The sequence below is a fragment of the Macrotis lagotis genome, chromosome 1 (assembly GCF_037893015.1).
Source record: "Macrotis lagotis isolate mMagLag1 chromosome 1, bilby.v1.9.chrom.fasta, whole genome shotgun sequence".
Classification (NCBI taxonomy): domain Eukaryota; kingdom Metazoa; phylum Chordata; class Mammalia; order Peramelemorphia; family Peramelidae; genus Macrotis; species Macrotis lagotis.
In genome coordinates this window covers 264,430,905-264,458,261 of record NC_133658.1, presented here as the reverse complement: position 1 = coordinate 264,458,261, position 27,357 = coordinate 264,430,905, and the positions used below count along the sequence as shown (strand labels likewise).

Genomic DNA, 27,357 nt, shown 5'->3' with positions numbered 1-27,357 from the left:
GGGACTCATTAATTGGGACACCATCAATGACATACAAGTGAGTTGGACTTAAGTGAGGGAGAGTTGTGCAAAACCACTTTTCTCCTTGTGAACCATTTGGGTCCAGTGGCCAGATGCAACCCAGAACAACTGGAGATGGTACTGGATGCAGTGGGAAACCTTGACTTTTTAAAACTGGGTCTTTCCCAGGTCACAGTTTGACTGAGGCAACACTTTATGATTAGGTAAGAGAGATGAGGCAAAGAGATCCAGAATGATTATTTCCAAAAAAAGAAGAAAAAATGTGATTGTAATTGTAATCAGTGATTGATATAGGTGATAAAGAAAAGAAGCAAGGAGCCTCTTTTGCATGGCCCCCAAAAATAACGATCTGGAAGGGAAAGGGAAGATTTCTGACCAAAACTGAATCAATTTGGTTTGAATTGACCAATCAGGGCCCAAATGATGGCAAATGGTCTTAGCCTGAGACTGACTATTGGCCAAGCAGGGAGAGCCAGAGTGTTTTGGGGTCTGTAAAACCCAAGTAATTTTACTAGGCCTTTGGGCAGAATACCCATGAGTAGGAGAAGAAAAGAAGAAAGAGAGATGGAAGGAAGGAAGGAAGGAAGAAAAAGAGAAAGGAAGGAAAGGAGAAGGAAGGAAGAAGGAAGGATATGGATCAGGATGATTGGAGATGTATCTCTGACAGTGCCTTTTAGGTGTTTGGGACCCCTGCGATTGATATTTTATTTTTCCAATTAGATGTTATGAAAATTTTTCAACATTTATCCACATGCATTATGCATCTTTTTAATTTCCTTCCACCCGCTTTCCCACGGAACACCCTCCCCTCAGTGTCAGTCTGGTATATAATGTACATACCCGTTTGTTTGCACATACATGTGTTTAACATGTTTACAGATGAGCCATTTTTGGTATGAGGAACTAGGATTAGGGGGGAAAAAAGAAAACCATGATGTAAGAAAGAAATATATAAGAGAACTTTTTAAAAAGTGAATGTAATGTTCATTCAGATTCTGTAGGGGGGTTTGTTTTGTTTTTCTTCCCCTGGATGGGCTCAGCAGTGTCCACAGCCGGTCTCCTAAGGTTGTCCTAGCTCTCGGGATTGCCAGAGGAGCCGCTTCCCTCGAGGCTGACCATCTGGCGGGATTTCTCAGGCGTCCAACGTTGCCTTCGCTCGGGGTCAGTTCCCGGGGGCCTTTCCCCGCTTCTCTGGAGTCTGGCCATTCATGGCTTCTTCTAGAACAGCAGCATTCCGTAGCATTTGGGCGCCGCGGCTTGTCCAGCCCTCCCGGGTGATGGCATCCCCTCACCCTCCATCTCCCGGTCCGGGCACGGTCTGTCTCTTGAGCTCTCCTGGGTCTAGACCCTCGTTGGCTCGGGGCAGCTGCTTTCGGCAGGAAGCACCGGGTGAGAACCGGGCCGGGGCAAGTTCAAACCCAAGGTCAAGGTCGAGGTCTGGGTCGGGCTCAAGGCGGACGCGGGGTCCACAGGGGGCCTCCCCGGGCCCCCAGCTTCTCAGAAGCGTGGGCGGGGCCGGGGGAGGAGGCCCCCCGCGCCCGGGGCCAGGGGGAGGGGAGGGAGGCCCGCCCCGGGGGTGGTCCGAGCGGCGGCCCGCGCTATAAAGGCTGGCCCCGGGGCCCCAGCCCAGGCCCGGGAAGGGAGGCGGCGGGCAGGGCCGGCCCGGAGGGAGCTGGGATGGCGCCGCCCGCGGCGCTGCTGCTGCTGCTGCCGCTGCTCTGGGGCCCGGCCTCGGCGGGCATCTACTACCGGGAGGGCCAGAGCTGCTACCGGCCGCGGCGGGGGGGGCCGGCCCCAGGAGCGCAGGTGCGGCCCCGGCCGTGGCGCGGCCCCCGGACATGGCGCCCGCAGCTGCCCTGCGGCAGCCGGGGCGGCCCCGAGGGGGCGAGTGGCGGGGGGGGGCGGCCCCGAGGGGGGCCGAGTGTCCGGGCAGTGGCGGGGGGGGGGCCCCGAGGGGGCGAGTGGGGGGGGGGGCCGTGCCCGGGAAGTGGCGGGGGGGGGGCGAGTGGGGGGGGGGCCGTGCCCGGGCAGTGGCGGGGCAGTGGCGCGGGGGGGGGCGGCCCGAGCGGGGCCAGTGGCGGGGGGCGCCCCGGGCGCGCTCGCGCCTCCGGCTCCAGGCTCCCGCGGCCGGGCCGGGCCCGAGCACGTGCCTGCCCTCGGGGTGGGGGCGGCCCTGGGGCGAGGAGGGGGCCCGCCTGACCCCCGCCCCGCCGCAGGACCTACCCCCGGCCGCACGAGTACCTGCCTCCCTCCGAGCTGCCCAAGGCCTGGGACTGGCGCGACGCGAAGGGGGTCAACTACGCCAGCATCACGCGGAACCAGCACATCCCCCAGTACTGCGGCTCCTGCTGGGCCCACGGCAGCACCAGCGCCATGGCAGGTGGGTGGGGGCCAGGGACGCGACGCTCTCGGCGCGGGGGGCCTGGGCTGCGGCCGGGCCGCGGGGAGAAGCGACGGCTCGGCCTCGCGGGGCGCCTGGGGCCCGTCCGCTGGGCCAGGTGCCGCGAGGTGGCAGCGCCTGCGGCCCGGCCCGCGGGCCCCGGAGCCCCGGAGCCCCCGAGCGCCCGGCCGGGAAGGACGGCGCCTCCGCGGCCCCGCGCGGCTTCTCGAGGCCGTCAGCCGGGCTTGAGCGGCCCGGGCAGCGGGAGAGCTGGGGACCCCCGTCAGGACCCCGGTGTGTTCGGGGCAAGGGGCAGGGGGCGCGGGGAGCTGAGGGACGAAAGTGGGGGGCGCAGCGCACAAGTTCAAGGCTCGGGTCCCTGGGGAGCGAAGGGGACAAAGGGCACTTGAGGGCTCGGACTTTATCACGTAGGCATTGCCCCAAAGCCCGGACTTGTGATGCAAGGTGATGCTTATCTTTTAGTGGAGAAGGGGGGGAGGCGACCTCCTAGAAGTTTTGATTTCACATGGCAAGCACTAAGGTCACTCACTATGTCATGACTTATTCCTGCTTCTCCAGTTTTACTGGGAAGAGATCGGATGGAAGTTCCCAGGGTGTGGGTCTAAGTGTTGGGGAGGAAGTTGCCATTTTCAGCTTCTATTTTCTGTCTTGGAGGGGAAAAGACAAGTCAGCAGGAATTTTATTTGCCCCCTCCTTAATCTTACCACAGCTGCCCCGTAGACTTTTCTTGTTTTACTTTGACAAAAAGAAGCAATGTGATACGATTAATAGAAAGCTGAATTCCAAGCTCAAAAAACCAGGAGTCAAGTCCTGTCTCTGACATACCTGTAAGTGCCCTAAGTGATATATTGCCACACACAAATGCCAATCTGGATTGTTTAAGGGGCATCATTCATTCTGGAGTTCTCAAAATCATGAAGTCACAAGTTCAGTCATTATCCCTAGTAGTTTCCAACCTTCCACTATCCAGGATATCACCACTTCTCGCAAAGATTTTCAAAATATGAGGGGAAAATTAGTTTATCAAATAAAAAAAATCAAGTCTAGTCTGACAGTATATGCAATATTTATTTCATTTTCTCTACAATGGAGAAAATGGCATTTTTTTCCCAATTCTTCTTGGAGCCAAAGGGTATAATTTCACAATGTTCAGATTCTATGTTTTTTGTCCTTACATTGATGTAATTTTGCATATTAGATTTAATCCTAGTTCATGGCAGTTTCCCACCCTGTCCCCCCATCATAAATAATTGTTCTGTAAATCAAACATCCTATTTATCGTTGGTAGTCAAATCTTTGAATTTTTTTCTACGAATTTTTGCACTCTGCCCATTTCCCTATTTAACCATTAAAATGGCCTTTGAGGTCCCTCTCCTTAGAAGTCAAGAGGAGGGACAAAGTATCAGTTCACAGTTCCACATGTTTGTAATTATTGTATCTAGATTGGACTTCCTTTTATGTTAATTTCATTTTTCTATGGGGGGGAAGACAGAAAAAAGAAAAGCAGCCATTGATCAATGTAAAACTAATTTTGCCTAATAATTTGGAAATCAACACTCTACCATAGTTAAAAGTGAACCTTGCCAAGGCTGCCCCTCTCAACTATCAGATAGGAATATTAATAATATCCCAAACAGGGATATCCTCTAAATTCTTTGAGTGGATCATTACATTTCCAGTATGAGCATTTATGCCTCAGAAATTGATCTGCTACAAACTAGGGCTTTATTTATTTTAATAACTAACATTTATATAGTAGTGTCCCTATAAGGTACTATTCTAAGCTGTTTAAAATTATTACCTCATTTGTTTCTCACCACAATCCTTGGAGGTAGGGTCTATTATCCTCATTTTAAAGGTAAGGAATCTGAGACAGGGGATCCAATGACTTGACCAGGATCACATGTCCCTGGCTGGGGTCTTCCTGACTCTAGGTCTACTGCTTCCTATTGTTTATTGCAGACCTACGAAAATTAGACATAATGCATATATACATCTTCTATTCCCCTCCATTGTTAAGTATTTATTAACATGCTTTTTTAGAATTTTTTTTTGCAAGGCAGTAGGGTTAAGTGGCTTGCCCAAGGCCACACAGCTATTAAGTGTCTGAGACCAGATTTGAACTCCAGGGCCGGTGATTTATCCACTGCACCACCTAGCCGCCCCAGTATTTCTTCATAAATATTGCTTGGGAGTAGCTAGGTAGCATAGTGTATCCATAGAGTACCAGCTCTGGGGTCAGGAGATCCAGAACTCAAATCTGGCTTCATGTACTAGCTGTGTGACCTTGGGCAAGTCATTTAACCCCATTGCCTCACAAAAACAACAGAAATTGCTTGAGCTTCAGTGGTGTAGATTAAGAAACTGAAATCATCACCAGGCTTCTGCCTGATGATTCTAAGCTAATTAATAATAAAAATAACTAACTGGCATTTATATAATGCTTTAAGGATTTGCAAAGTGCTTTACCCTTGTGAGTCAAAAACCTGCCTGACTCCTTACAAGATTGTTGAGTTTCAGATGAGATAATGTGTATGATCTAAGTAAATTTTTTTGGTTTATAAAAGAAAATGCTAATAAACTAAAATTTGGCAAAACACTCATTCTGGTAAAAAAAATGCTAGGACATTTAAAAAAAGCTTTTAGTGGAAAAATATGTTTTGAGAGAATTATATCCATATTGCCCTCTTCTCTTTATGACCAGTTTGGTCAGTGGTTGCGGAATGAAGCAAATCCAAGTGACCCAGATTAAGTACATGTCTATTTGCCAACTTCTTTACTATATATTTTGAAAACAATTTTTTCTGGCTTAGCACTGAAGGATTAGTTTTTGAAAGGTTATGATTCTGGGACTTTCCTCACAGATCGAATCAACATCAAGAGGAAAGGAGCATGGCCATCAACACTCCTGTCTGTGCAACATGTGATCGACTGTGGCAATGCTGGATCCTGTGAAGGGGGAAATGATCTGTCTGTTTGGGAATACGCCAACCAACATGGCATTCCTGATGAGACCTGCAACAATTACCAGGCCAAAGACCAGGGTAGGCAAAGACTGGCTTTGAAATTCATCACAAATATAATTAGCTTAAGCAGGTGGCCTTTTAAGAGCCCACTTTTAATTATTTATTTGCATTTTAATTTACTAAACATCAGGCAGCATTTCTGCCTGAGGGACACAGTGGTCTGCTTATTTCCTATTCTGCTTATCTCAATTTTCTCATTCCTTTTCTTTCTTACCACCTTCCCCCTTGATAATTCTTTGTCCTATTTGGGGCAAGATACTAGTCAGCCTAGCTTCTTTATTTTCCTATCATGTGGAAGGTGGGATATTTTTCACAGTTAAGAACATATACAGTCCATATAATTTTAAGATTGCCATTGCATTCTAAGAAGCTTGCCCTTAGTGATCCCATTAAAAAAAACAGATGTTGTGATTAACTTATTTCTCTTTGTATCACCCTTAAAAAGAGTATTTTCTTTTTTGCTTTAAAAATTCCTTAGAAAGTTAATTCCTATCTCACGATTTATCTAACTTTGCCTGCAGAATGTGATAAGTTTAACCAATGTGGTACATGCAATGAATTCCAACATTGCTATTTCATCAAGAACTATACCCTCTGGAAAGTTGGTGACTACGGTACCCTTTCTGGCAGAGAAAAAATGATGGCAGAAATATACGCAAATGGTCCTATCAGGTACCTCCTTTTCCTCCTTTTGTTTCTGAAGATGGTAGGAGTTGGAAAAGTCCAGGGTTTGGGGATATGAGCCATTGTTGACTATGTCAAACATTTATTGTTTGGCAGAGGATACCTTTGAACTGAATTACCCAGAAGATGTAATGTTTCTTCTTTTAGCTAATTCTTTGGAGAAAAAAATGATTCTAAGTATTAGTATATGCTTTTTTCCTCTCTCCATTTTAGTTGTGGCATAATGGCAACAGAAAGCATGGATAACTACACTGGAGGGATCTATTTTGAATACAATCCTCAACCAATGATAAACCATGTTATTTCTGTGGCTGGGTGGGGTGTTAGTAATGATGGAACAGAATACTGGATTGTTCGGAATTCATGGGGTGAACCTTGGGTAAGTTTATTTCCCTTGCCAAATATTAACCAAGTCACTTCATAAAGGAATTTGACGTTTTAGATGACTCGGGCTTTATTTTAGTGCATATGATGCACCAAGTAGATTTCTTAGAAACTATGTGCCATGGGGTGAGAGACCATCACGTCCCTTCTTATGTAATCCAGTCTTTTGCAAAGAGTCTATAGAAAAGCTCATGGGGGCAATTGAAATATTGGGCTGATTTGAGGGACTTAATTGTGCCTTCAGCAAGCCATCTAAGTTTGCTGGGGTTCAAGTATCTTATGCATATAAATGAGGGATTTAAAAGGGAGTTTAAATAAGAGTCTTCTTTCTGGGGGTGGATTCTTTTAGCAGTGGAACTGGCACATGACACAAAGAGGCCTTAAAAGGCAAGAAATACTGAATAACTTAAATGGATAAATAATATTTACCAATATCATTTTCTCCCCTCACAGGGCGAAAAAGGCTGGATGAGGATTGTAACCAGCACATTTAAAGATGGACAAGGGAGTAAATACAATCTTGCTGTTGAAGAGTCTTGTTCATTTGGGGATCCCATAGTTTAAGTTTTATTAAAATATAATAGCTTCTAACTGACTTACCTCACATTGCAACCCCTTAGATCATATCCTTAAATCCTTAGTATATACTTCCAAAGTGGAAGTATACAAATCACTGTTTTTGTCTGGTCCTCAGGAAATTGATCTGTAAAGGAATGGCTTACCAAAATCTATAAAAGACTATTTGTTATAATAAACTACTTTAGAAAAGTAGAAAGTTATTACTTTCCTATTTTGTCATTTATCTTGTTTATCAAAGAAGTCAATCTTGAGTAAAAAGGAAATAGAAGTGTCTTATACTGGGACTACCCGTTGAAGACAATTACCAGTCAGCAAGTATTTCTATTGTGGGTTGGAGAGCTTATCTTTTATTGGGGTTTTTAATAACAATCTAATATTGTAAAGTCCTTAGAAATTTTATTTTGATAACTTTTTAAATGGATCTTCCACACACTTAAAATAACCCATAGGGTCAGTAAAGTCTTCACACCACCAGCGTTCCAAGTTCATGGTTCTTCCTGAGACTAATTTCATAACTTCTTAAAAGGATGATTTCATCTGGAAATGTCTTCTTGAAACCTTAGTAGCAGACTCTGAATCAGTTTACCATAATGAAGTTAGACTTGCAGTGGGCTTCAAAAAAGAAAAATTACAGGATGGATTTAAAATGAGACCAGTTTTTTTTTTTTTTTAACGTTTTTGCAAGGCAATGGGGTTAAGTGGCTTGCCCAAGGCCACACAGCTAGGTAATTATTATATGTCTGAGGTCTGATACTCCTGACTCCAGGGCAGGTGCTCTCTCTCCACCTAGCCGCCCCAAGACCAGTTGTTTAAAAAAAAAAAACACAAACCAACAGTCCGTCCATAGAAAATCATCCATAGGTGGTCCCATGGAGTGGCTAAAGGCCACACCCAGATTTGCCCATTTTTAAATTTTTTTTTGGGGGGGGGGGGCAGCTCGAGGCTGCTGTACCTAAAAAATGCACCTGGTCTCCCTATAGGGAGCAGGGAGTTAAAAAAAATCTCATTTCTTTTTTGACATAATGGGGTCCCCTCACTCCCACTGTGTCCTGGGGATTATCCAGAGCCTCACTCTTCCTGTCTATTCCCAGGTCTACAACTGACTTTACGCCCCAGTCTCTTGTCCCAGAAATAGTAGAGAAGAACTTCCACTGTGACAGAAGTCGCCCTCTTGGGTCCAGCCCCCAGCAGACTCAGTATGACTGGCATAGGGATTGGGGCATGACTTCTGGAATAGCCATTTCTTGTTGCCATATTTCAATCTCCCACAATGTTTTACTCTTACCTATGAACTCTGTCACAGGATCATGTTCTCCTTCTGTTTTAATGGTACCTGCAATGCTGTCATTTTCTAGAATGGGAAGAAAGAGCTGCACAAAGTCGGAAGTATAAGGAGGAGCAATCACATCCAAGACCTGTAAAGGGAGAGAACCTGAGCATTGTTGCTCCTGGTCCCTTGGCCCTCACCTGAAGTCCCAAACAATACATTCAGAATTTAGCTACAAAGTGAACTTAGTGAATTTAGCCTTAGTGTCAGTGTGTTCTACCAAAAGGGAGGCATTCTCTGACCTCAGTAACAAAATAGCGAATGAGGGATATGTCGGTGTCCAACTTTTCCAAACACTTTCGGATATAACTGACGACAGGCAGTACATATCCTCGGCTCAGCAGATGAACCATTCTGTCCAACAGGGTTTTCTTCAGTTCAAGCTTGGTGAAAAAAGATGGAGGTTAAAGAAAAACAAGCTATTTTAAAACTATTACATTCAAAATACCTTTACCTTTAAAATTTTTTAAAGGCCTCTTACCTGTTCCATTACATCCAGCTGGGAATGCTCTGTCTCGAACAGTTTAACCAACAATTGCAAGACTTGGGGATGGAGGAGTTGGTGACAGGTGCTAATCTATGGCCAAAATAACATTTCACAATTGGGTTTATTTAAAACATCTACTGTAATTGTCCTTGGTTAATAGCAGCTGAATCAGGTCAAGAATAGTTGTTTTTTAGGTCCCAGCAACACCTGAATTTCTTCACATTGAGAGGATGGTTGTAATTAACACTATTTGATGAATGATGTCTTTAAATTATATGTATAATACACAAACAACCCTGCAATGTGCTGTTAAGCTCACCTCATCAAGTAAGGCCAAATGTACTGGTGTATGATCTGTCTGGAGTTGAAAATAGCGTGGTTCTGACACTGTCCAATCTACCCACTTTAGTACACCCATTGCCACCACTGGAAACCTGCAAAATTAATAAACCACCTTCAAAAGACCCATCCCAACATGAAATGAGTATGATTCATTTGAAGACTGCTTTATTTAATTAAAAGGCTAGAAAAATGACAAGGTGCTAGCCATGAAGATTAAAGAGGGGAAAACTTGGCTTTTGCTTACCTGATGCATTGATAAAGTGTACTTAACTCAGCCACTAATTCAGAGGCACCTTTGTTCTCATTGCAACATAAATTGTGAACAGTTTCAACAGCTTTAGATGTAGACTTCAGTTCATCTTTATTGATACTCACTCTCTTGTTCTAAAAATATAACAAAGTTTGAACAATAGTTTTCATAAATGACTATTTACACTACGGAGCTCACATTTTAATGGAGAGGGTAAACTACATACAGGATAAATAAGAGATGATCTCAGAGGGAAGGGGGGGAGGTGTGAATTGAGAGAAATTAAGGAAAAGCCTCTTATTGGAAATAGGATTTGAGCTAAGGTTTGAAGGAAGCCAAGAAGCAGAAAGGAAGAGGAGGAACATTCCCAACAAAGACGACACCCTTTTGGGCAGGGAAGAACAGCAAGTCTGGATATTTGAATATCTGAAGGGTGGCAAAGTATAAGAAGTATGGAAGGGCCACATTTCATTATTTTTTTTAAGTGACTTTACCAAGTTCACACAGCTAGGCAATTATTAAGTATCTGAGTTCACATTTGAACTCAGGTCCTCCTGACTCCACAGTCAGTGTTCTAGCACTGCCCCACCTAGCTGCCCCAAAGGGTCACATTTTAAAGAGGATTTTACTAAGTTATTAAATACCTAAGCAGTTTTGGAAGAAAGGATACTTTTTTTGGTATCACAGAAATATTTCATTAGGCCTGAGCTCACTAGTTTTAAATGCTCACCAACCAATAGATTCAAATAATTGAATTTCAGTCTCAAAATTCCAAAGTTACCTTTTTCCAGGTTTCTACAACACTAGCTGCATAGGCCAATATATGGATGTACTTGTGTTTATGGTCTTGATTGATCTTTGCACCTGGTTTAAAGAGTGACTGCATAAATAAGTCCAAGAATGCTGGCACACGTATCTAAAAGGACAAGTATAATCAATGTCATTAATATCCAAGGCTTAATACTGTACCCAGAGAAGAACCCCCTCCATTTGATAATGACAAAATAAATCACACTTATATTATCTTTCGCAATAATGAATTATTAGTGAATAATTTGCCATAAATGAGTAAATCATTTTTACTTAATTCACTCACCATTATAAGCAAATGGGGAAAGTTTGTGGTGTTATTCTTCATAATGCAAAAATGGAATAGAAACTTACCAGTTCAACAGGAGGTGGGTCCATGCTTGTAAACATCTTAAACAGGACTGTGATGTCAGCTGGATTCAGAGCTCCTTTTGATAACATAGCACCAAGAGCCTGACAAGCCCTGGGATATGAAGCAGCTGTGCCTAATGCAAGTGTGATCTGACTTGCATCATGGCCTCTTGATTTAGAAAAAGAAAAATATTTCAAGTTCATTGTTAAGTATGATCTTTTTTTCTACTTAATTTATCTGCAAATGGGTTGCACTGATGTCTGCTATTTGTTAACAACATCTGGTTTGGAGGCAGAAGAGTGCAGAAGGCCCAACTTCTCCCTCTATACTCTCTGAATAACCTATTTTTCTCCTATGAGTTTATTATCTTTATGCAGATGACACAAAACATCCTAAATTCATACGTTCAAAAGAATTCATCTTTCTTCCCAACCCCTCTTCTCTTCCAAATTTGTTTCAATTGAAGACACAATTGTTCCACCAGGTTTCTAGGTTTGTAACCTTAAACACCATCTTTAACTTGTTCACTTTCATCCCACATAACCAGTTGCCTGCCAAATCTCTCTGTTCCTACCTTCACAACACATCTTGCATTTAACCCTCTTTCTCCACTCATGGGACCACTGGGAACTATAATCATTAGAGGTGCGATTTTACTTTTTTCTTTCTTTTTCTTTTAAAAGTGATTTAGGTGATTTGCCCAAGGTCACACAGTTAGGTAATTATTAAGTATCTGAGGCTGGATTTGAACACCTAACTCCAGGGCTAGTGTTCTATCCACTGCTCCACAGAGAACTATATAAGTCTTAAAAGGCAGAATTTTGGTATGAGACATGATTAGTAAATATGAAAGATATACTTGATCTTACTTTTCATGAGCAAACCGCTGAACTTCTTGAGCAATTCTACGCACAGCAGACCCTCCCTGTTCTTCTTGGGCCAATATAGACATCATTGATTGAGCAAAGAGATAAGTATGCTCTCCATGGCACAGCATCTTCTGAAATATTTCAAGTAGAAAAGATAAAACATTGAGTTCCCATTCTAAAAGGATGATTTAGTAATAGCTGCAATGAGAAATTAAACTAGGCAAAATATCCATATCCTCTAATACACATACCTCACTGTTAGAGAGAAAGGTCATATATGCACCAAAATGTTGATAGTAGTGCTTTTTTGCAAAAGTAAGGAATTAGAAATAATTTGTTGTCCATTCATTGGAAAATGGCCAACAAACTGTGGTACATAAATGTAAAGGAAAATTATGATGCTATAAAAAGTGACAAATTAGAAACACGGGAAAACTTATTTAAACTAATAGAGAAGGAAGTAAGCAGTACTAGGGAAAAACATAATACTACAACAATAGAAAAAACAGAAACTAAATGCATATAATTATAATGACCAAGCTAAAGCCCTAGAGAGAAGCTAAAAAAATGCATCTCTCTCTCTCTCCTATCAATCAAGAGGTACAGAACTATCTACAAATATGGATCTGCTCAGTGTATTAGTTGATTTTGCTAAACTAGGCACTGTGTTAAACACTGGGGATACAAAAAAAGGATAAAGACAGTCCCTTACTCTCATGGAATTTAGTCTACTGAAAAGAATAGAAGAAATCAAGTATGATCCCTTTTTTGCTCTCTGTATATGAAAATGTTTACAATAAAAACATTTATAAGGCTCCAATAATATAAACAAAAAAGATGAGATAGTATTTTCCACAATTTTTTTGATCTGCAGTTTTGCAATGGATTATTTTGAAAGTTTTAAGACACAAGGGCCAAAATATTTCAGTTTTTGCCCCTCCTTGAGCCAGAACTTACAGCAAACTCAGGAAGATTTTTTTCAAGATTTTCTTCTCCTCCATCTAAAATTGTAGCCAGTGAAGTACGAAGCACTCGAGAAAAGACTTCTAATTGCTGGCAAGCTGTGGATACACTAGTTATCTCTCCTTGATATCCTGCATCAGAAATAAGCTACAATGAAAAAAATGAAAAAAAAAAAAAGTCAAAATTTTCAAGACATTTTGTCATTTTATAGAAAATTGCCCCTTGGGAAATGTGGTATAATAGAAGGAGTACACTTGGGTTCTAATCTGGTTCTTGTTGCTGTGGCCCTAGTCAAAGTGAGACTACCACACTAGACCTCCCTAAGTTTCCTATTCTAGACAATGTGGAACTCTGACTAGATGACCTCTAAGATTACTTCTACCTCTAAAATTCTGAGTCATGAAATAAATAGGACCTGAATGAGGAATCATAAGATTAAAGGGGATGGTAAAAAAGTATGACACTGTTCCTGTACTTAAGAAACACAGTCTAGCCTAGGTAGGACATACAAACACAAAAAAATAGTTCAATAAAACAAGACAAGGAATGCTACAAGGTGAGAGAGACTTAATAGAATTTTAGGGCTAAGAAGGTTCTTAGAAATGAGGGGATTGGGGCAGCTAGGTGGCGCAGTGGATAAAACACTGGCCCTGGAGTCAGGAGTACCTGGGTTCAAATCCGGTCTCAGACACTTAAAAATTACCTAGCTGTGTGGCCTTGGGCAAGCCACTTAACCCTATTTGCTTTTCAAAAATCTAAAAAAAATAAAAATAAAAAAAATCAGGGGATCTTTGGTCAATCTGATTAATTTCCTAATATATTAAATGGATAGAAAAAATAAAACACATTTAACAAAATATCCTGTGGCATTTTACAATGTTCAAAGACCTTTTACTTATCTCACAAAGTGATAGTATTGCAATTTTTATAGGTAAGGGAAATAGAGATACCCTTGAAAACATGGATTAAAAAAAAACCTTATGAATATATTATTCATGCTTCACCCTTCCCAGCCCAGAGTTTAGTCTGTGTAAGAAATCAAGTATGATATTGATTGGAAATTTAATAAAAATAAAAATAGGGGAAAATATTCAAATTTTCTCTTCATTTCAGTGTCTCTTTAGAACACTAGAGGCAACTGGTAAGAGTAATGGATAAAGCACTGAGCCTTGAGTTAAATTTCAGACCCTTAAGAGCTTTGTGATCTCAGCAAGTTACTTTAAATTCTGTTAGCTTCAGTTTCCTTAATGGTAAAATAGGGGTAATAATATCACTTTTCTCAAAGTGGTGTTGTGACGATCAGATGAGATAATATTTGTAGGAAGCACTTAGCACAATGCTTGGTACATAAATAGTAGGTGTCCCCAACTCACTTCACTCCCCCTCAACTTACCTTAACAGTAAAATTAAGCATAAGACAGTCTGGATGTGCTTCAGCTAATTTGTAAAACAAATCCCTCCAGGTAGTGTGTGCAATCATTTGTTCTAACCATGCTGGGGTCTATCAAAACAAAAAAAGAAATAAAGAAAAAAGGATGTAAATCACATACTAAGGTTCTTTCCCAGGTTCCATAAAAATCCCTCTTTTTATGGGTGAGAAAACTAAGGTCCAGAGACTTATATTTAAGACCAGATCTGGTACCAGAAGCCAGTTTCTTGACTTTTTTATTATACTACACTGTGGAAGGTTCAACTCAACAGAATCATTATGTAACAAGTTTTACAGGAAGGAATGTGGGAACTATATGATCAGAATGTACATATACATGCATGTGACAGAAAAAAGGTCAGGCAAAGCAATGTGAGAAGTTCCAGTGGCGAAGATCTTTCTTACCTCTCCTTCTTCAGTAAAGATAGAATCTGCTTTCCGAGGATCAAAATGTTTTATCAATAAACTCTTCAAATGATTTTCCACAGTTTCCTGAACCTGAACTGGTTCAACACCTAAAAAAGAATTAAAAAATAATCAGGCAGAAAATAGAACCTTCAGAGAACATATATATCTATTATCTATAGATTAGTTCATAAACACATTTTCATTTCAATTAATGGGTCATTTAGATATAGCATATAGTGTTGCACCTGGAAGTCAAGATCCCTGGGTTTAAATCCTGCCTCACTAGCTCAAAGTGAGACAGTAAGCAAGTCAAAACCTGTTTCTTCAACTGTAAAAGGAATATAATATTTGCACTAACTTACCTCACTACAAGTGTTTTGTAAAGCACTTGCGAGCATTAAAGAACAATACAAATATCAGTATAATTATTAATATTTAGTTACAGGTTTGATTTATACACAAAAAAGGGAAGGACAAAAAGAATGTAGGGTCCCTTTTCTCTTCTGTAAGTTGAGAGGACAGTTTGAAGGTTAACTCCAAAGGGCTTTCCCACCATCATTGTCTTCATTCTCTAGTGCCAGGGTAATAAGGTAGAAAGTCTATTCCAAGGGGGACTTTAATCCCCCTTGGAATATAACTGCAGGATGAGTCTGAAGCAGGGGTTCAATCCAGTCCCCAAAAGTCTTCATTCTTATTCTTTCTCCTCTATGTAGGTCTCAGAACTTTAAGAAATCTTCAGTTTACAGGAGTCTGAGGCAATAAGGGCATCCATTACCCAGGTGCTCTGACTTTAGAGCAATGTACACTATACAGGAGGGACCCCTATCAATTAGTCATTTATCAGAAGGTTGCTGGGCAAGTGCCCAGTTTCCTTCTCGTTTTATTCCTGTGATGCAAAGGCAGTAACTACTGGGGCAAAATTATTCTTCTGTGAACTCTGGTGACTTTCTTTGCTAAGGATTTGCAGTCTCTACTCTATCATTAAACTTATTTTATCCTAGGTTATTTCACATTCAAAGAAACCTAGCCATCACCTCTAGTATTGGCTGCTCTTTCCCTTCTGCCCATGTCCAACAACCAAGAGAACAAGTAAGCACATTTTGCTACCATTTCTATCTTCAAAATTTCCTTTCACTGTCAATTCTCAGCAACTTCTCCTTTGAAGATTGATTTAACCTTTTTTTTTTAGTCACAGTGCAAAACCTTATCAGTCATTTACTGGTCATCCTCCTCCTAAAAGGGAGAATTGTCTTTCTGTCCCAACTATGGTTCATGTTCTCAGGGACCTAAATAATGTACTGATGCTCCCCTCAAAACACTTTACCTTTCTTAGTTCATTAGTCTCTTCTACTCTAATGACCTCCCCCTTCATTCTATCTTAGCCACAGATAGCCTTGTTCATATCTATTCCTCCTTCATGATCCAAAGCTTTGAAATTCCTCTTCATGACCACAAACTCCTATTTGTCACACTCTCCCTTTGCCTTACATCTTCCAAACCTATTCTCCATCCTCAACGTGATCTTGAGTATCCATATCCTAACATAGTTATTTTCCATGTTCATCACCTCTGCTCTGGTCTCACTCAGCTTTAACCCTCTTTGAATTCCTCACCCTCCTTTTTTCTGCTTAGTACCAGTCACACTTTTCCAAATTCCAACTCTAGATTACTTCTACCAGTTTTCTTCTCTGTTCCTAATTAGATGCTGCCAAACCCTGCTGAAGAAGGTCATGCATCCATTTGCAGACTGACTATATAGAATCAGCAGCTCTTTCTGTTCTTTCCTTAAAATAGCTCTGCTGTCACCCTCTTCTGCTCTGTAGAGGATCTTCCTTACTTTCTACACCATGTTATGGGTCTCTGCTTTCCTAATTCATACCTTAAAACTCCTCTTTTCTCTTGTTACTTGCTCCTCTCTTGGGAGAAGACTCTCCACTTCTCCTTCCTAAGACCCAACCTTCCAGTTGTCCTCTTGAATCTCTTCTTCACCTTCTCTGCTGAGAAGCTCATCCTATGATCATTCTCTCATTTTCAATCTCTTCTTATCCACTACTCAAAGTGCACCAGGAAATGGCTGATGATTTGAACTGGTGACTGGTAGGATTTATTATATTGGATTTGAGACACAAATCTCAGTAAAGAAATTCCAGGGGACACCTAGGTGGTGCAGTGGATAGAGCACTGGTCCTGGAGTCAGGAGGACCTGAGTTCAAATCTGGTCTCAGACTCATAATACTTACCTAGCTGTGTGACCCCGGACAAGTCACTTAACTCCACTGCCTGGCCAAAAAAAAAAAAAAAAAAAAAAAAAAAAAGGAAAAAGAAATTCCAAGTACCAGAGAACACAACACAACTGGGCCTGTGATTTCTAAATGGCTCTGTTCTCTCTTCCTTCATGTCATGAAGTTAGAGAGATTAAGGAAATAATTTGGTTATAAATCACTACAGGTGTAGGGACTGTATCCTGTGGGTACATGAGTTTTGAGAATGAGGCTGGATTTGAACTCAGATACTCTTGACTCCAAGGCCAGTGCTCTATCCACTGCGCCACCTAGCCACCCCTAAAATTGTTTTTGAATTTTACAATTCCCCCCCATTCTCACTTCCTTTCCCCCATCCCCCACAGAAGGCAGTTTGATAGTCTTTACATTGTTTCCATGCTATACATTGATAAAAATTGAATGTGTTCAGAGAGAAATCATATCCTTAAGGAAAAAATATATAAGAGATAGAAAAATTACACAAGATAAAATTCAATAATAGTCGGGTTTATAGGCTATCAGATAACCTCAACTATTAAATCTAAGATAAACATCAAGCTGAGAAAAATAAGAAATTCAGTTCTTATTAACACAAATCTCAAAAACTCCAAAGTTAAAAGGAATACAGTTCAGTAATTATCAGGAATATATCAACCCACAATTCTGTTTTCTAAAGAAAAACAACAAACAAGTCATGTCAGTTTAGACTTAGCATTCCATTCCCTTAGGTACCTGTCTGAATGAGCCACTCAGCCAAAAGGTTTACAGTCTGGGCCACAGCAGTATAGTTCTCTGATAAAAGTTGGATTACATTCTCTGGAGATCCTCCTGCCTGAAAATACCTGAAAGAGATGAAAAAATGTTCAATGACATTGTAAGCAATGCAAAAAAAACCTCGAAGATCAGAAAGAAGTTGCAGTTAGGCAACTCCTAAATGGTACAGTGAATAGAGCACTAGCCCTGAATCTGGAAGACTCACTTTTTTTCTGAATTCAAATCTGGCCTCAGACACTTACTAGCTATGACTCCTGGGCAAATTCTTTAACTCTGCCTCAGTTTCCTCTTCTATAAAATAAACTGAAGAAGGAAATGACAAACCACTCCAGGATCTTTTGCAAGGAAAATCCCAATTGAAGTAACAAAGAATCAAATGTGAAGAAGAAATTAGGGTAGATAACTTCTAGAGTTCCATTTTGTTCTAAATCCTACAATCCCATTATTCAAGTGGATTGTATTTCTAAGTTATTCCCCCCCCCCCTTTCTGCTTCCCAGAACAAATAAGAATCTTTTCCTTTTACCTTTTGAGTGTGTTGAATATGGAAGGTTCCATTATATAATCACGGGTAGAAAATTTGTGCAAACATTCTTGCTGGACTTCTGCATCATCTTCTCCTTCTCCATAATCATCATCCTGCTATTATTAAATCCATAGTCAGATAGTATTTAAGCTTTTTAGATAGTAAATATTTCTTTTCCTACTATTAAAACATTTATTAAATCAGACTTATGATTTAGCTCTTTCCAATTACAAGCAATATAAGACTTAGAAAGTGAAAAGTCAATCAAATAAAAATTCTTCAGTGATTACCCAACATACATACAGAACTCTGTTGGTTCTTATGCTTGGTTTAAGAAAAGGATATGCCATCCACAGGCTTGCAATTTGATTGGAGAGATAAATTATTCATGTTGACAAATCTAATTATATACCATTTTCTACAAGAAAAATAATAAGGAAAGCTTAAAGGGTAGCCTTAAAATAAGATGAGATGACCAATTAATTTTTCTTTTAGGTTTTTTTTTTTTTTGCAAGGCAAATGGGGTTAAGTAGCTTGTCCAAGGCCACATAGCTAGGTAATTATTAAGTGTCTGAGGCTGGATTTGAACTCAGGTACTCATGACTCCAGTGCTCTATCCACTGTGCCACCTAGCTGCCCACCAATTAATTTTTAAATAAATATTTAACATCCACTATATCTACAAGGTACTATCCTAGATGTAATTAAATAATAACTCCAGTTCTTCAGAAGCTTATAATTTATTAAGGGAATAAAGGCAAATAACAGAAATTTTAAAGCTCAAAAATTATTAGTTACATATTAGAAATGAAGGGGGAAAACAAACAAAATTTTTAAAAAGTGAAGAGAAAATTAAGAAACTACCTTTTGGTATGGGAATAGGAATTCTAAGCAGAAGTTATGAATGATGTGGCATATGAATTCAAAAAACAGAAAAAAAAAGGATAAGGCTCTTATAAAGAGGATCAAGGAATCAGGTCCAGGACTTCAGGGATTGTCTTCCTCTTCACCAAAATATCTACCCTTTTGCTTGGACTTCAATATACATGCTGATATTACCTAGTAATTCATCAACCTCCTATGTTCTCTTAACTATATACCTTCTCTTACCCCTTAACTACAAACAGGGATGGTTACACTCTTGATCTCACGATTATCTGTGATATATAAAAAGTTCTTGTAATTTAATTTCTAGGTAATTAATCCTTTTTTTATGATTATGCTAGCATATAATAAAAAAGGACAATGTTAGTTTTTAAAAATGCAGAAGACCCCTCATGGAACCCACTCAGTGATTAAATGGCCTTGGAAGAATGAGTATTCCTAAAGGCAGCAATCAACTTCAATTGGTTAACAATTAATGAGAACCTGAATATTATGAGAGGTAGAAAGCCTCATGAGGGGTTGGGGGATATGACTCTGATCATTCTTGTTTCCAGACTACCCCTAGCCTCAGATAATATATTCTAGACAAAAGATCCCTCCTGCTCCACAGTTCCTCAACCTGAAGAGGAATAGGCTTCCCCAATTTGGATGTAGTTTGAACTAGATTGAGGAGAAAGTTAATTCAATCTCATTATCAACAATATTCTTTTTTTTTTCAGGGTCTTTTTTTTTTTTTTGCAAGGCAAATGGGGTTAAGTGGCTTGCCTAAGGCCACACAGCTAGGTAATTATTAAGTGTCTGAGACCGGATTTGAACCCAGGTACTCCTGACTCCAGGGCCGGGTGCTTTATCCACTGCACCACCTAGCCACCCCTATCAGCAATATTCTTAATGCAGTAAATATTGAGGAGATAAATGCTGAACCCAAAGAGTGAGACAGAGACCAAAATTTGATAAGTTTGGAGATCTTTAATTTCCCGGGGACTGCCTGGGGATGAAGAGTACCCAAATCAGACAGTACCTGAGTGTTCAGGGAATAGGGTTTTTATAGTGTTTTTTTTGGGGGGGGGTACTGAGAGTAAGCAGGATACAGAAGCAAAGACAGCAGTTAGATATGTTGTCTTGTCATACTACTACAAACATATGTAAACATATGGTTCAGTATAGATATGGGCTTAGACAAGAGTGGGAAAGGGTCAGGGTCTTTGTGTTATGTCTGAACATGTTTCCTGAGATGGAGGGAGTCACGTATTCCAGGGCTTCCCACAGGTTTGAGGGAGTGAAATTTACTATCTTATAGTTCCAGTCACATCTGGGGAAGGGGTGACAGTCCTGGGATGAAGCAGGAATTTTACAGATACAGCAAGATAATTAGACTAACAAGGGTGCTTTGTGAATCTTAGACAAATTTATGGTATATCTGTGACCCCCAAAGTCAAGCATTTGGGTCCTGTCCAATTATTTTCAGACCCAAAGGCGCCTAGCCCAAGTTATATTTCTGAGGAGTTTCTTGGGGCCCAGAAAGATGTCAAGGACCCCTTCTCTACAGGGATTACACAAATACTGATATTGTACCTCATAAGGAAAGGAGAAATCCTTAGTTCTCCGCAATAATTATTTAGTAATCATTTCTCATATATTTATAAAGTATTTCATTTCTGTGACCAAGAACTCTTAAATTCTTTTACTGAAACCATTTATTCTTTCCAACTCTCTCATTGATTCCTCCTTTAAAATTGAGTGTTTTTATTTTTTTTGAGGTTTTTGCAAGGCAATGGGAGTTAAGTGGCTTGCCCAAGGCCACACAGCTAGGTAATTATTAAGTGTCTGAGACCAGATTTGAACCCAGGTACTCCTGACTCCAGGGCGGGTACTTTATCCACTACGCCACCTAGCTGCCCCATAAAATTGATTGTTTTTAATGTAACCTCCAATCCCCCAATCTCGAGGAACTTTTTCAGGGCATCATAACTATTCTGGCTTTCTTTCTTTCTCAATCATGATCCTAAAGACTTAACAACACAGCATCTTTTTCCTATATGCTTTTATCTTCCTGTCCTTCTAGTACTCATAAATATACTTTGTCAAACCCCAGACTTAGATTATCCTTATTACTCAATTTCTCTGATCTTACTTGTTGCTAAACAGTATTGAAGCCATACAACTGTGGGGACCACTTTTGTTATTTAAACTCAATGGGCCTTCACATAGCATAGTAATCCATTTTCTCTTCCCTAAGTGAATCTTTATCTTTCAACAGTTGATGTCAGATGTTTTTGCCTCCTAAAATTTCACAAAAACTATTCCTTTCCTGGTTCTTTATTGAGAGAATGGAGCTCATCTACCATAAGTTTCCTCTTTTACATGTCAAAATCTCTTGATATTTCCCCAACCCTTCCTCTTTTTTCCAGTATTTGATAAAGGTGGCAGATTGTCAAGGTCAATCCCTCTACTATCCTAATCCTCTGGCAGCCTGCCTCAGTAATCATGCTCCATTTAATTTACAATCTATCTAATGGCTCTTTTTTTACTCCCTACACACATATTTTGCTCATGGCTCTTTTTTTACTCCCTACACACTATTTTGCTCATCTTTCTTTTATCTTTTTTAACTTTAAATTTTTATTATTCTGAACTTTAACAAATAGCAACAAGCATTTTCACATATTGAACAGAAAAAGAGGACTGCAGAGAAATGGTGAATCTCCACTAGTACAGCTTTTTAAAAAAACAAAACTACATAACAAATTTGGCTCATAATTTGCAAAGCCGTTTTGCTTGTCTGTTTTTTTTTCCTGAACTGCCTTTTGTTTTATTCTGCACATTAATTCATCAATGTACTTTTCTTTCCTGTATCACTACTTTCATTACTGCCTGTTCCCTGTAACCAAATAAATGTGACTCACATCAGTCATGTTCAAAAATGGGTCTCATTTTGTGACTGAAGACTATCATTTTTCTGTCAAGAGGTGGGAAGTATACCTGGCTCTCTGCTGTCCTTGTGTGGTCACTGTGTTGATCAAAGTTAAGTATAAGTTGTTTTTCTATTCAATGCTGTAGTCCCTGAAAAAAATATTCTCATGGTTCTGCCCTCTCCTTTCCCCCAATGCCTTTCTTGACAGATGAGGACCATTTCTTTAATAAATGACTACTGAATGAATTAAAATTCTGAAAGATGATTTTAAGTGTGAGCAATTAATAAATGCTCTATATCTAATCCATTATTAGTGAAGCTGTGAAATGATCCAGCTATTTGGAAAGCAATTTGGAACTATTATCTAATAACTAATAAGAAATGTAGAATCAAGTCAATAGAACTAGAACAATGTATACAATGACAATACCATAAAGAAAATGTACTTTGAAAGACCTTAGAACCCTGACTGATGCAATGATAAACTTGAGAACTAAAAAAGTAACATGTCATCCACTTCCCTCTAGAGAAGTGATGCACTTTAAATGAAAAATGAAACATCCATTTTTGGATATGTGAAGGAATCTCTTTTGCTGAGCTGTGCAAATTTGTTATGAGAATTAAAATAATGTTTCACACACACACACACACACACACACACACACACACACACATATTTACATGTACACACAATTACAAAATAAAGTTTTAAACTAAAAACACTGTGGGGAGGGAAACATTGTCTGAACTCACAGGAAATAAAACCCAACAAAAAAAGCAGCTATAGGGGCGGCTAGGTGGTGCAGTGGATAAAGCACTGGCCCTGGAGTCAGGAGGACCTGAGTTCAAATGTGAGCTCAGATACTAATTACCTAGCTATGTGGCTGTGGGCAAGCCACTTAACCCTGTTTGCCTTGCAAAAACCTTAAAAAAAAGCAGCTATAAAACCCATGTTCCTAAAGTTTAAGCAATAAGCAAAATGAACTAGAGGGCCTTAATAGAAAAATACAATTTAACCTTACTGACAACACTGAAACTTGGGAGGATGAGGCTCTGGAATAGCATACTTAATTTTAAAAGAAACAAAAATAAGATATGTAAAGGTAGGACAGTTGGAGTAGTAATATACTTGGATTTAACTTTCTCCCCAATCTAATTTGGACCTCACCCAAGTGGGGAAGCTCACTGTGATCTACTCAGGCTTGAGTGGGGGGATCTTTGGTCTAGAATTCACATTGTCTGAGGCTGGGTTGTCTGAGAACAAGAGTGATCAGTCACATCCTCCAGCTAGCTCCTCATTAGCATAGTTCTACCACATCATCACCATCATCATCATCATAATTTTTCATTAAATATTAACCATAAAGTCAAATATTTTGGTAGAGTGGAAGACTATCCCTAAAATCCTAAAGCGAGGTGAGGTATTTCTTGATTCTCTTACAAGAGTCCTATCCTTTCCCCCTATTTATTGAAATACTTTTCCTTCAAGGTCCAGTTTATTTGCCACATCATTCATGACTTCTGCTTAGACTTCCTATTCCCACCCCAAAGAAATTGATTTCTTCTTAAATTTCTCTACCCTAACCTCTTCTATTCCATTAATCATTTCCAAACTTAAAAACCGTTAGTCATTTCTATATTGTTTTATTGCCTTCTTGGAAATTACACTTCTGGAGAATTTATTATATCTGTATTTTTAGAGTCTAGCACAATACCTTGTAGATATAGATGCTCAGTAAATATTTATTGAATAGAATTGTTTAATCCATCTTATTTTAAAGCCCACCCTTCAGGCCTCCCCTATTACATTTCTTTTTTTGTTTGTTTTTATTTTTACAAGACAATGGGGTTAAGTGACTTGCTCAAGGTCACACAGCCAATAAGTATTAAGTGTCTGAAGACACATCTGAACTCAGGTCCTTCTGATTCCAGGGCCAGTGCTCTATCCCCTGTGCCACCTAGCCGTCCCCATCACATTTCTTATTAAAGTCACAATTCTCAGAATTTTGCAGTTAGGAACATGGCTTTTGCAGCACTAAGGTAAAAATAGAAAAACAGCATATAATAAGATTTTCAAACATGGACAAAGTGAAAACTGCTATTTTAGAGGAAGTATGCTAGAGACTGCTCAAATTCCTTGGGTAGGCAGGTAGAAGTTAGAATGTACATTCTGAATGAATAAAGAAAAAAAATCAAACTTTAACACAATCCAGAGTCAGTAACAATAGAAAAAATTCCATATAAAATTACTTGAATACAAGTTTTACTTACTGATCTTAAGAGATAGTGCTTAGGATAACAGTATAAATTTTCTTCCTAAAATATTCTCTGGGAATTAAAAGTTTTTAAAGAAACATTCTAAGGGTGGGGGTGGCTAGGTGGGGCAGTGGATAGAGCACTGGCCCTGGAGTCAGGAGGACCTGAGTTCAAATCCGACCTCAGACACTAATTACCTAGCTGTGTGGTCAGTGGGCAAGCCAGTTAACCCTGTTTGTCTTGCAAAAACCTTAAAAAAAAAAAAGAAACATTCTCAGGCATAGAAGGGTTGCACACTGACACCCTTGACAAGAATATGTTTGAAGTCTATCATAATGCTCTGGGAAAAGGATTTATTGCCAAAAGTTTGGGGGAATAATCTTCCTTCATACTTCCTATAAGTGACTTCAAAAGATATGATTTTTTTTTTTAAATCTATGTAGGTACTTCTTCCTCAGCAGCACACCCATGGTCTTCAGAAATTGCTTATCTCAAGTAATTCATCAACCAAAACCTTACCTTCTAGTGAGGAATCTAACAAATTATCCATCACCTGCCCATCATGCTAGATGGACCCAATCAGGCTCTAGCTTGTACAGCTTTCAAGAACCATACCAGAGACATTAGAGTAGAACTTTAGTGGAAGAGAGGACCCATTGGTTTGAGAATTATAAATTAGTTCAAAGATTAATGACAGTCAATGAAAGAAAAGATCAGACCATTAAATCTGAAGCAGCCCCCCCCACTACATCTTTATTGTTTTCAAATCAAACATTGTCTACTCTATTTAAGATTCTATGATTGACCTGAGGAGTAAAACAAACTTTCTTCTTAAATGTAGGCAAAAACCCCAAACCATCTTTAATCCACTCTTTTCCCCTGGGAGTAATTTTAAAGATGGCCTGCACCAGGGAAGAGACTTGTCCTACTGCAGAAGAAGCGTTTCAACAAATCTAACAATTTTTGCGCCTGTTTCCCAAGGTTTAGCACAATGCTTGGCAATAAAGGTGCTTAATAAATATCTGCTGAATTCAACAGAAATATTTATTACACGGCACCTACTGTGAAGAGCACTGAGGGGGTTAGTTAATAAGTCTTATGACACAAGTCCTGTTTTTATGGGGGGTTAAATCATCTCCAAAAAACTGCCTATTAGCTGTTCAGTGCTGTTTAGCTCTTCATGGTCCCCTACACCATCCTGACCATGGGGTTTTCTTGTCTTTCCGGTGGATTAGGGCAAAAAGCAGTCGGGGGCCGTGCCCTCAGCGCCAGTTGGTGTGGGAGGCTGGCTGGGAGCTGGGGGGCTCCAGGCCCGACGCTGGCCCCGCTCAGCTGCTCCTAGCCGAGGCGGGGAGGTCACCAAGGCGCCAGCCCAGTGCCAGCTGCGAGCGCCCCGAGCGCGGGGCATCCCGTCCGGCGCAGGGCAGGAGGGCCCGGGGGCTCGAGGGAGGCTTGGCCGGGCGGCGGAAGGTGACCCCACGGCGGGTCACTAGAGTTAACGTGATTGGAAGACGGAGCCCGCGGGCCGCCCCCTGCCCACCCCCGACCCGGGAGGACGGAGACGAGGCAACGGCGAGCCGCCCCCGGCCGCGCCTCGGCGTCCTCTTACCTGGGCGCCGTCGGCATCTTCTCCCCACTCAGCCGCACTCCCGAAATAGTCTTCGTCCATGACGGAGGCCACGGCGGGCGGAGGGTCCCCGGCAGCGCGCCCCAGCGCCGCGACCAGGCGGAAGTGAGCTCGCCGGGCGGAAGTGGCTCCGGCGCGTCACGCCTCAGGGCCGACTTGCGCCTGCGCGCGCGCCTGCGCCATGGCTCCCAGGCGGTGGATCTTCTCGGGGGAGGTGCGCCCCCTGTAGAACGGCGGCCACGCTCTTAAAGCTGCCAGGGAATGTCTCCGGCGGGCTTCCGTCCCTTTTCCTCTCTAGCGCCCTTATCCTATTTAAACAGCCGAGGGCCCGCGACCTAAGCCTCACGTAGTCAGTAGCGGGAGATGATTGCCCCCGGCAGCTTTCGGGCGCTTTTGCGGGGGACCGGGTGCAGGCGGGAGCTCCCCCTCGCGCGTGCATGCCCTCTCTTTTACGGGGGAGGCGCCCCCTCCCTCTCGTTACTTCACTCTCCGTGTTGGAAAAGGCCTGTGGAAAATCCCGTGTGGAAATCTGTCCGGGAAGCCCGCGCAGCAGGGGGCCCCGGCGGCCTCCCCCCGCGGCCCTGGCCACGGGCCTGCGAGGCAGGACCCCGGCGCGCCCCCTCCCGCCACAAGGTCAGGGTTCACCTGGCCGCGCAGCCAGAGCCCACGGTCGTCTACCATAGGCTCTTTCCCCTGCTGGTCAACGGGTACCTTCTAGTTTTAGGGTTTTCGCTACCACAAATAACGGGACTATGAACATTTCAACATACAAGGTGCTCCATCTTTTCCCAATCCTTGATAATGTAAACTGCTAAACCTTTGGGACACACTATATACTGATTTCCTCGGGGGTATAAGCACAGCGCTGTGATTGTTGGGTGGGAGGATGTGTCTGCCTTACCTAAATGGCATAGGGCTTTTTCCCAGGCTTTTTCCTTACTACATATATCTTTTGTGATCAAGGTCCAGGTGATGCTCTGTTTCACGAGTCTATCTGCTGTCTTCCCTTTTGGTGGTTGTGACTATGCAGTTGTAGATATGACCTAATTACATTTGCCAAGGTACGGTTTGACTCACATTTTGCAGCGAATAATAAAATTCCTAGTCTTTTAAAGTGGGATTTCAGTGTTTTAGCAAGTTTGGATATCATCTAATACTCAACAAAAACTTACCAGGTAACTCTTTTGGTTGGTGCTAAGGATACAATTACACATGAAAAGGAGCTTACATTTTTGCTGGGGGGATGCAGTATGTAAATACGAGATAACTTGGGCAAGTGAAACACTGTCTTTTAGAGGAAATGAGAGATTTCCCACAAAAAAAGTAAGAAATGAGCTAATCCTTGAATGAAGCTTAGAGGCCCTAGGGGAGGTGAAGAATGCCTGTAAGAAGGGGAACAACCTTTGCAAAGGAAAGAAGGTGGGAGACAGTTGCAAGTTTGGGAGACTGCTAAAATTAAATTAGGTGAAGAGTATAGTGAAACAAGCCTGGAAAGATAAATTGGAATCAGATTGTATATCTTAAAATATTGTTTTTAAAAATTTCCTCCCTATATTTTCCACATAAACTTTTGAATGTCAAGGTAAGAATATTATAATTTATACTTGAAGCAACAGGTAACCACTGAAAATTCTTGAGCAAGGGAGTGATCTAAGATATACACTTTAGGAATATTATTTTGGCATCTGTGTACATAGTAGATTAGAGAGAGGAGAGGTTGAAACCAGTGAATTCATTTAAGCTATTGATATTCATTTAAGCTATTGAATATATCAAAGGGGAGT

The 27,357-nt window shown here is 41.2% G+C and overlaps 2 protein-coding genes across 3 annotated transcripts; one reads left to right on the top strand and one right to left on the bottom strand.

The window, feature by feature from the left end:
* Nucleotides 1-1,658: 1,658 nt before the first annotated feature.
* CTSZ (cathepsin Z) lies at nt 1,659-7,295 on the top strand. The gene is made up of 6 exons (XM_074210363.1): nt 1,659-1,841; nt 2,238-2,401; nt 5,287-5,466; nt 5,970-6,120; nt 6,346-6,511; nt 6,970-7,295. Exons 1-6 carry the CDS (start codon nt 1,699-1,701, stop codon nt 7,078-7,080), a joined length of 915 nt encoding a protein of 304 aa, XP_074066464.1. The 5' UTR covers nt 1,659-1,698; the 3' UTR covers nt 7,081-7,295.
* Nucleotides 7,296-7,361: 66 nt separating this feature from the next.
* Nucleotides 7,362-25,683, bottom strand: NELFCD (negative elongation factor complex member C/D). Of its 2 annotated transcripts, none has more exons than XM_074210362.1 (15): nt 25,556-25,683; nt 17,892-18,004; nt 17,326-17,435; nt 14,330-14,439; nt 13,889-13,996; nt 12,490-12,642; nt 11,533-11,663; nt 10,666-10,831; nt 10,283-10,417; nt 9,496-9,635; nt 9,229-9,343; nt 8,904-8,999; nt 8,665-8,805; nt 8,381-8,510; nt 7,362-7,707 (listed from the first exon to the last, which is right to left on the bottom strand). In XM_074210362.1, the coding sequence occupies exons 1-15, from the start codon at nt 25,613-25,615 to the stop codon at nt 7,673-7,675; spliced, it is 1,743 nt and encodes a 580-aa protein (XP_074066463.1). In that variant the 5' UTR covers nt 25,616-25,683; the 3' UTR covers nt 7,362-7,672. The 2 variants fall into 2 exon arrangements, with proteins under 2 accessions (XP_074066463.1, XP_074066462.1); XM_074210361.1 differs by having other exon boundaries at nt 7,364-7,707; nt 17,892-18,007.
* Between the last annotated feature and the right edge of the window lie 1,674 nt (nt 25,684-27,357).

Excerpts from the sequence above, each read along its gene's own strand:
- NELFCD (XM_074210361.1), bottom strand. The coding sequence starts at position 25,615 with ATGGACGAAGACTATTTCGGGAGTGCGGCTGAGTGGGGAGAAGATGCC. Across the intron at positions 9,636-10,282 it reads TTGTAGAAACCTGGAAAAAG|AACAAGAGAGTGAGTATCAA; the intron begins GTAACTTTGGAA and ends TTATATTTTTAG. Across the intron at positions 7,708-8,380 it reads TCCTGTGACAGAGTTCATAG|CCCACTGCAAGTCTAACTTC; the intron begins GTAAGAGTAAAA and ends TCTTTTTTGAAG.
- CTSZ (XM_074210363.1), top strand. The coding sequence starts at position 1,699 with ATGGCGCCGCCCGCGGCGCTGCTGCTGCTGCTGCCGCTGCTCTGGGGC. Across the intron at positions 1,842-2,237 it reads GCGCAGGTGCGGCCCCGGCC|GACCTACCCCCGGCCGCACG; the intron begins GTGGCGCGGCCC and ends GCCCCGCCGCAG. Across the intron at positions 6,121-6,345 it reads TACGCAAATGGTCCTATCAG|TTGTGGCATAATGGCAACAG; the intron begins GTACCTCCTTTT and ends TCTCCATTTTAG.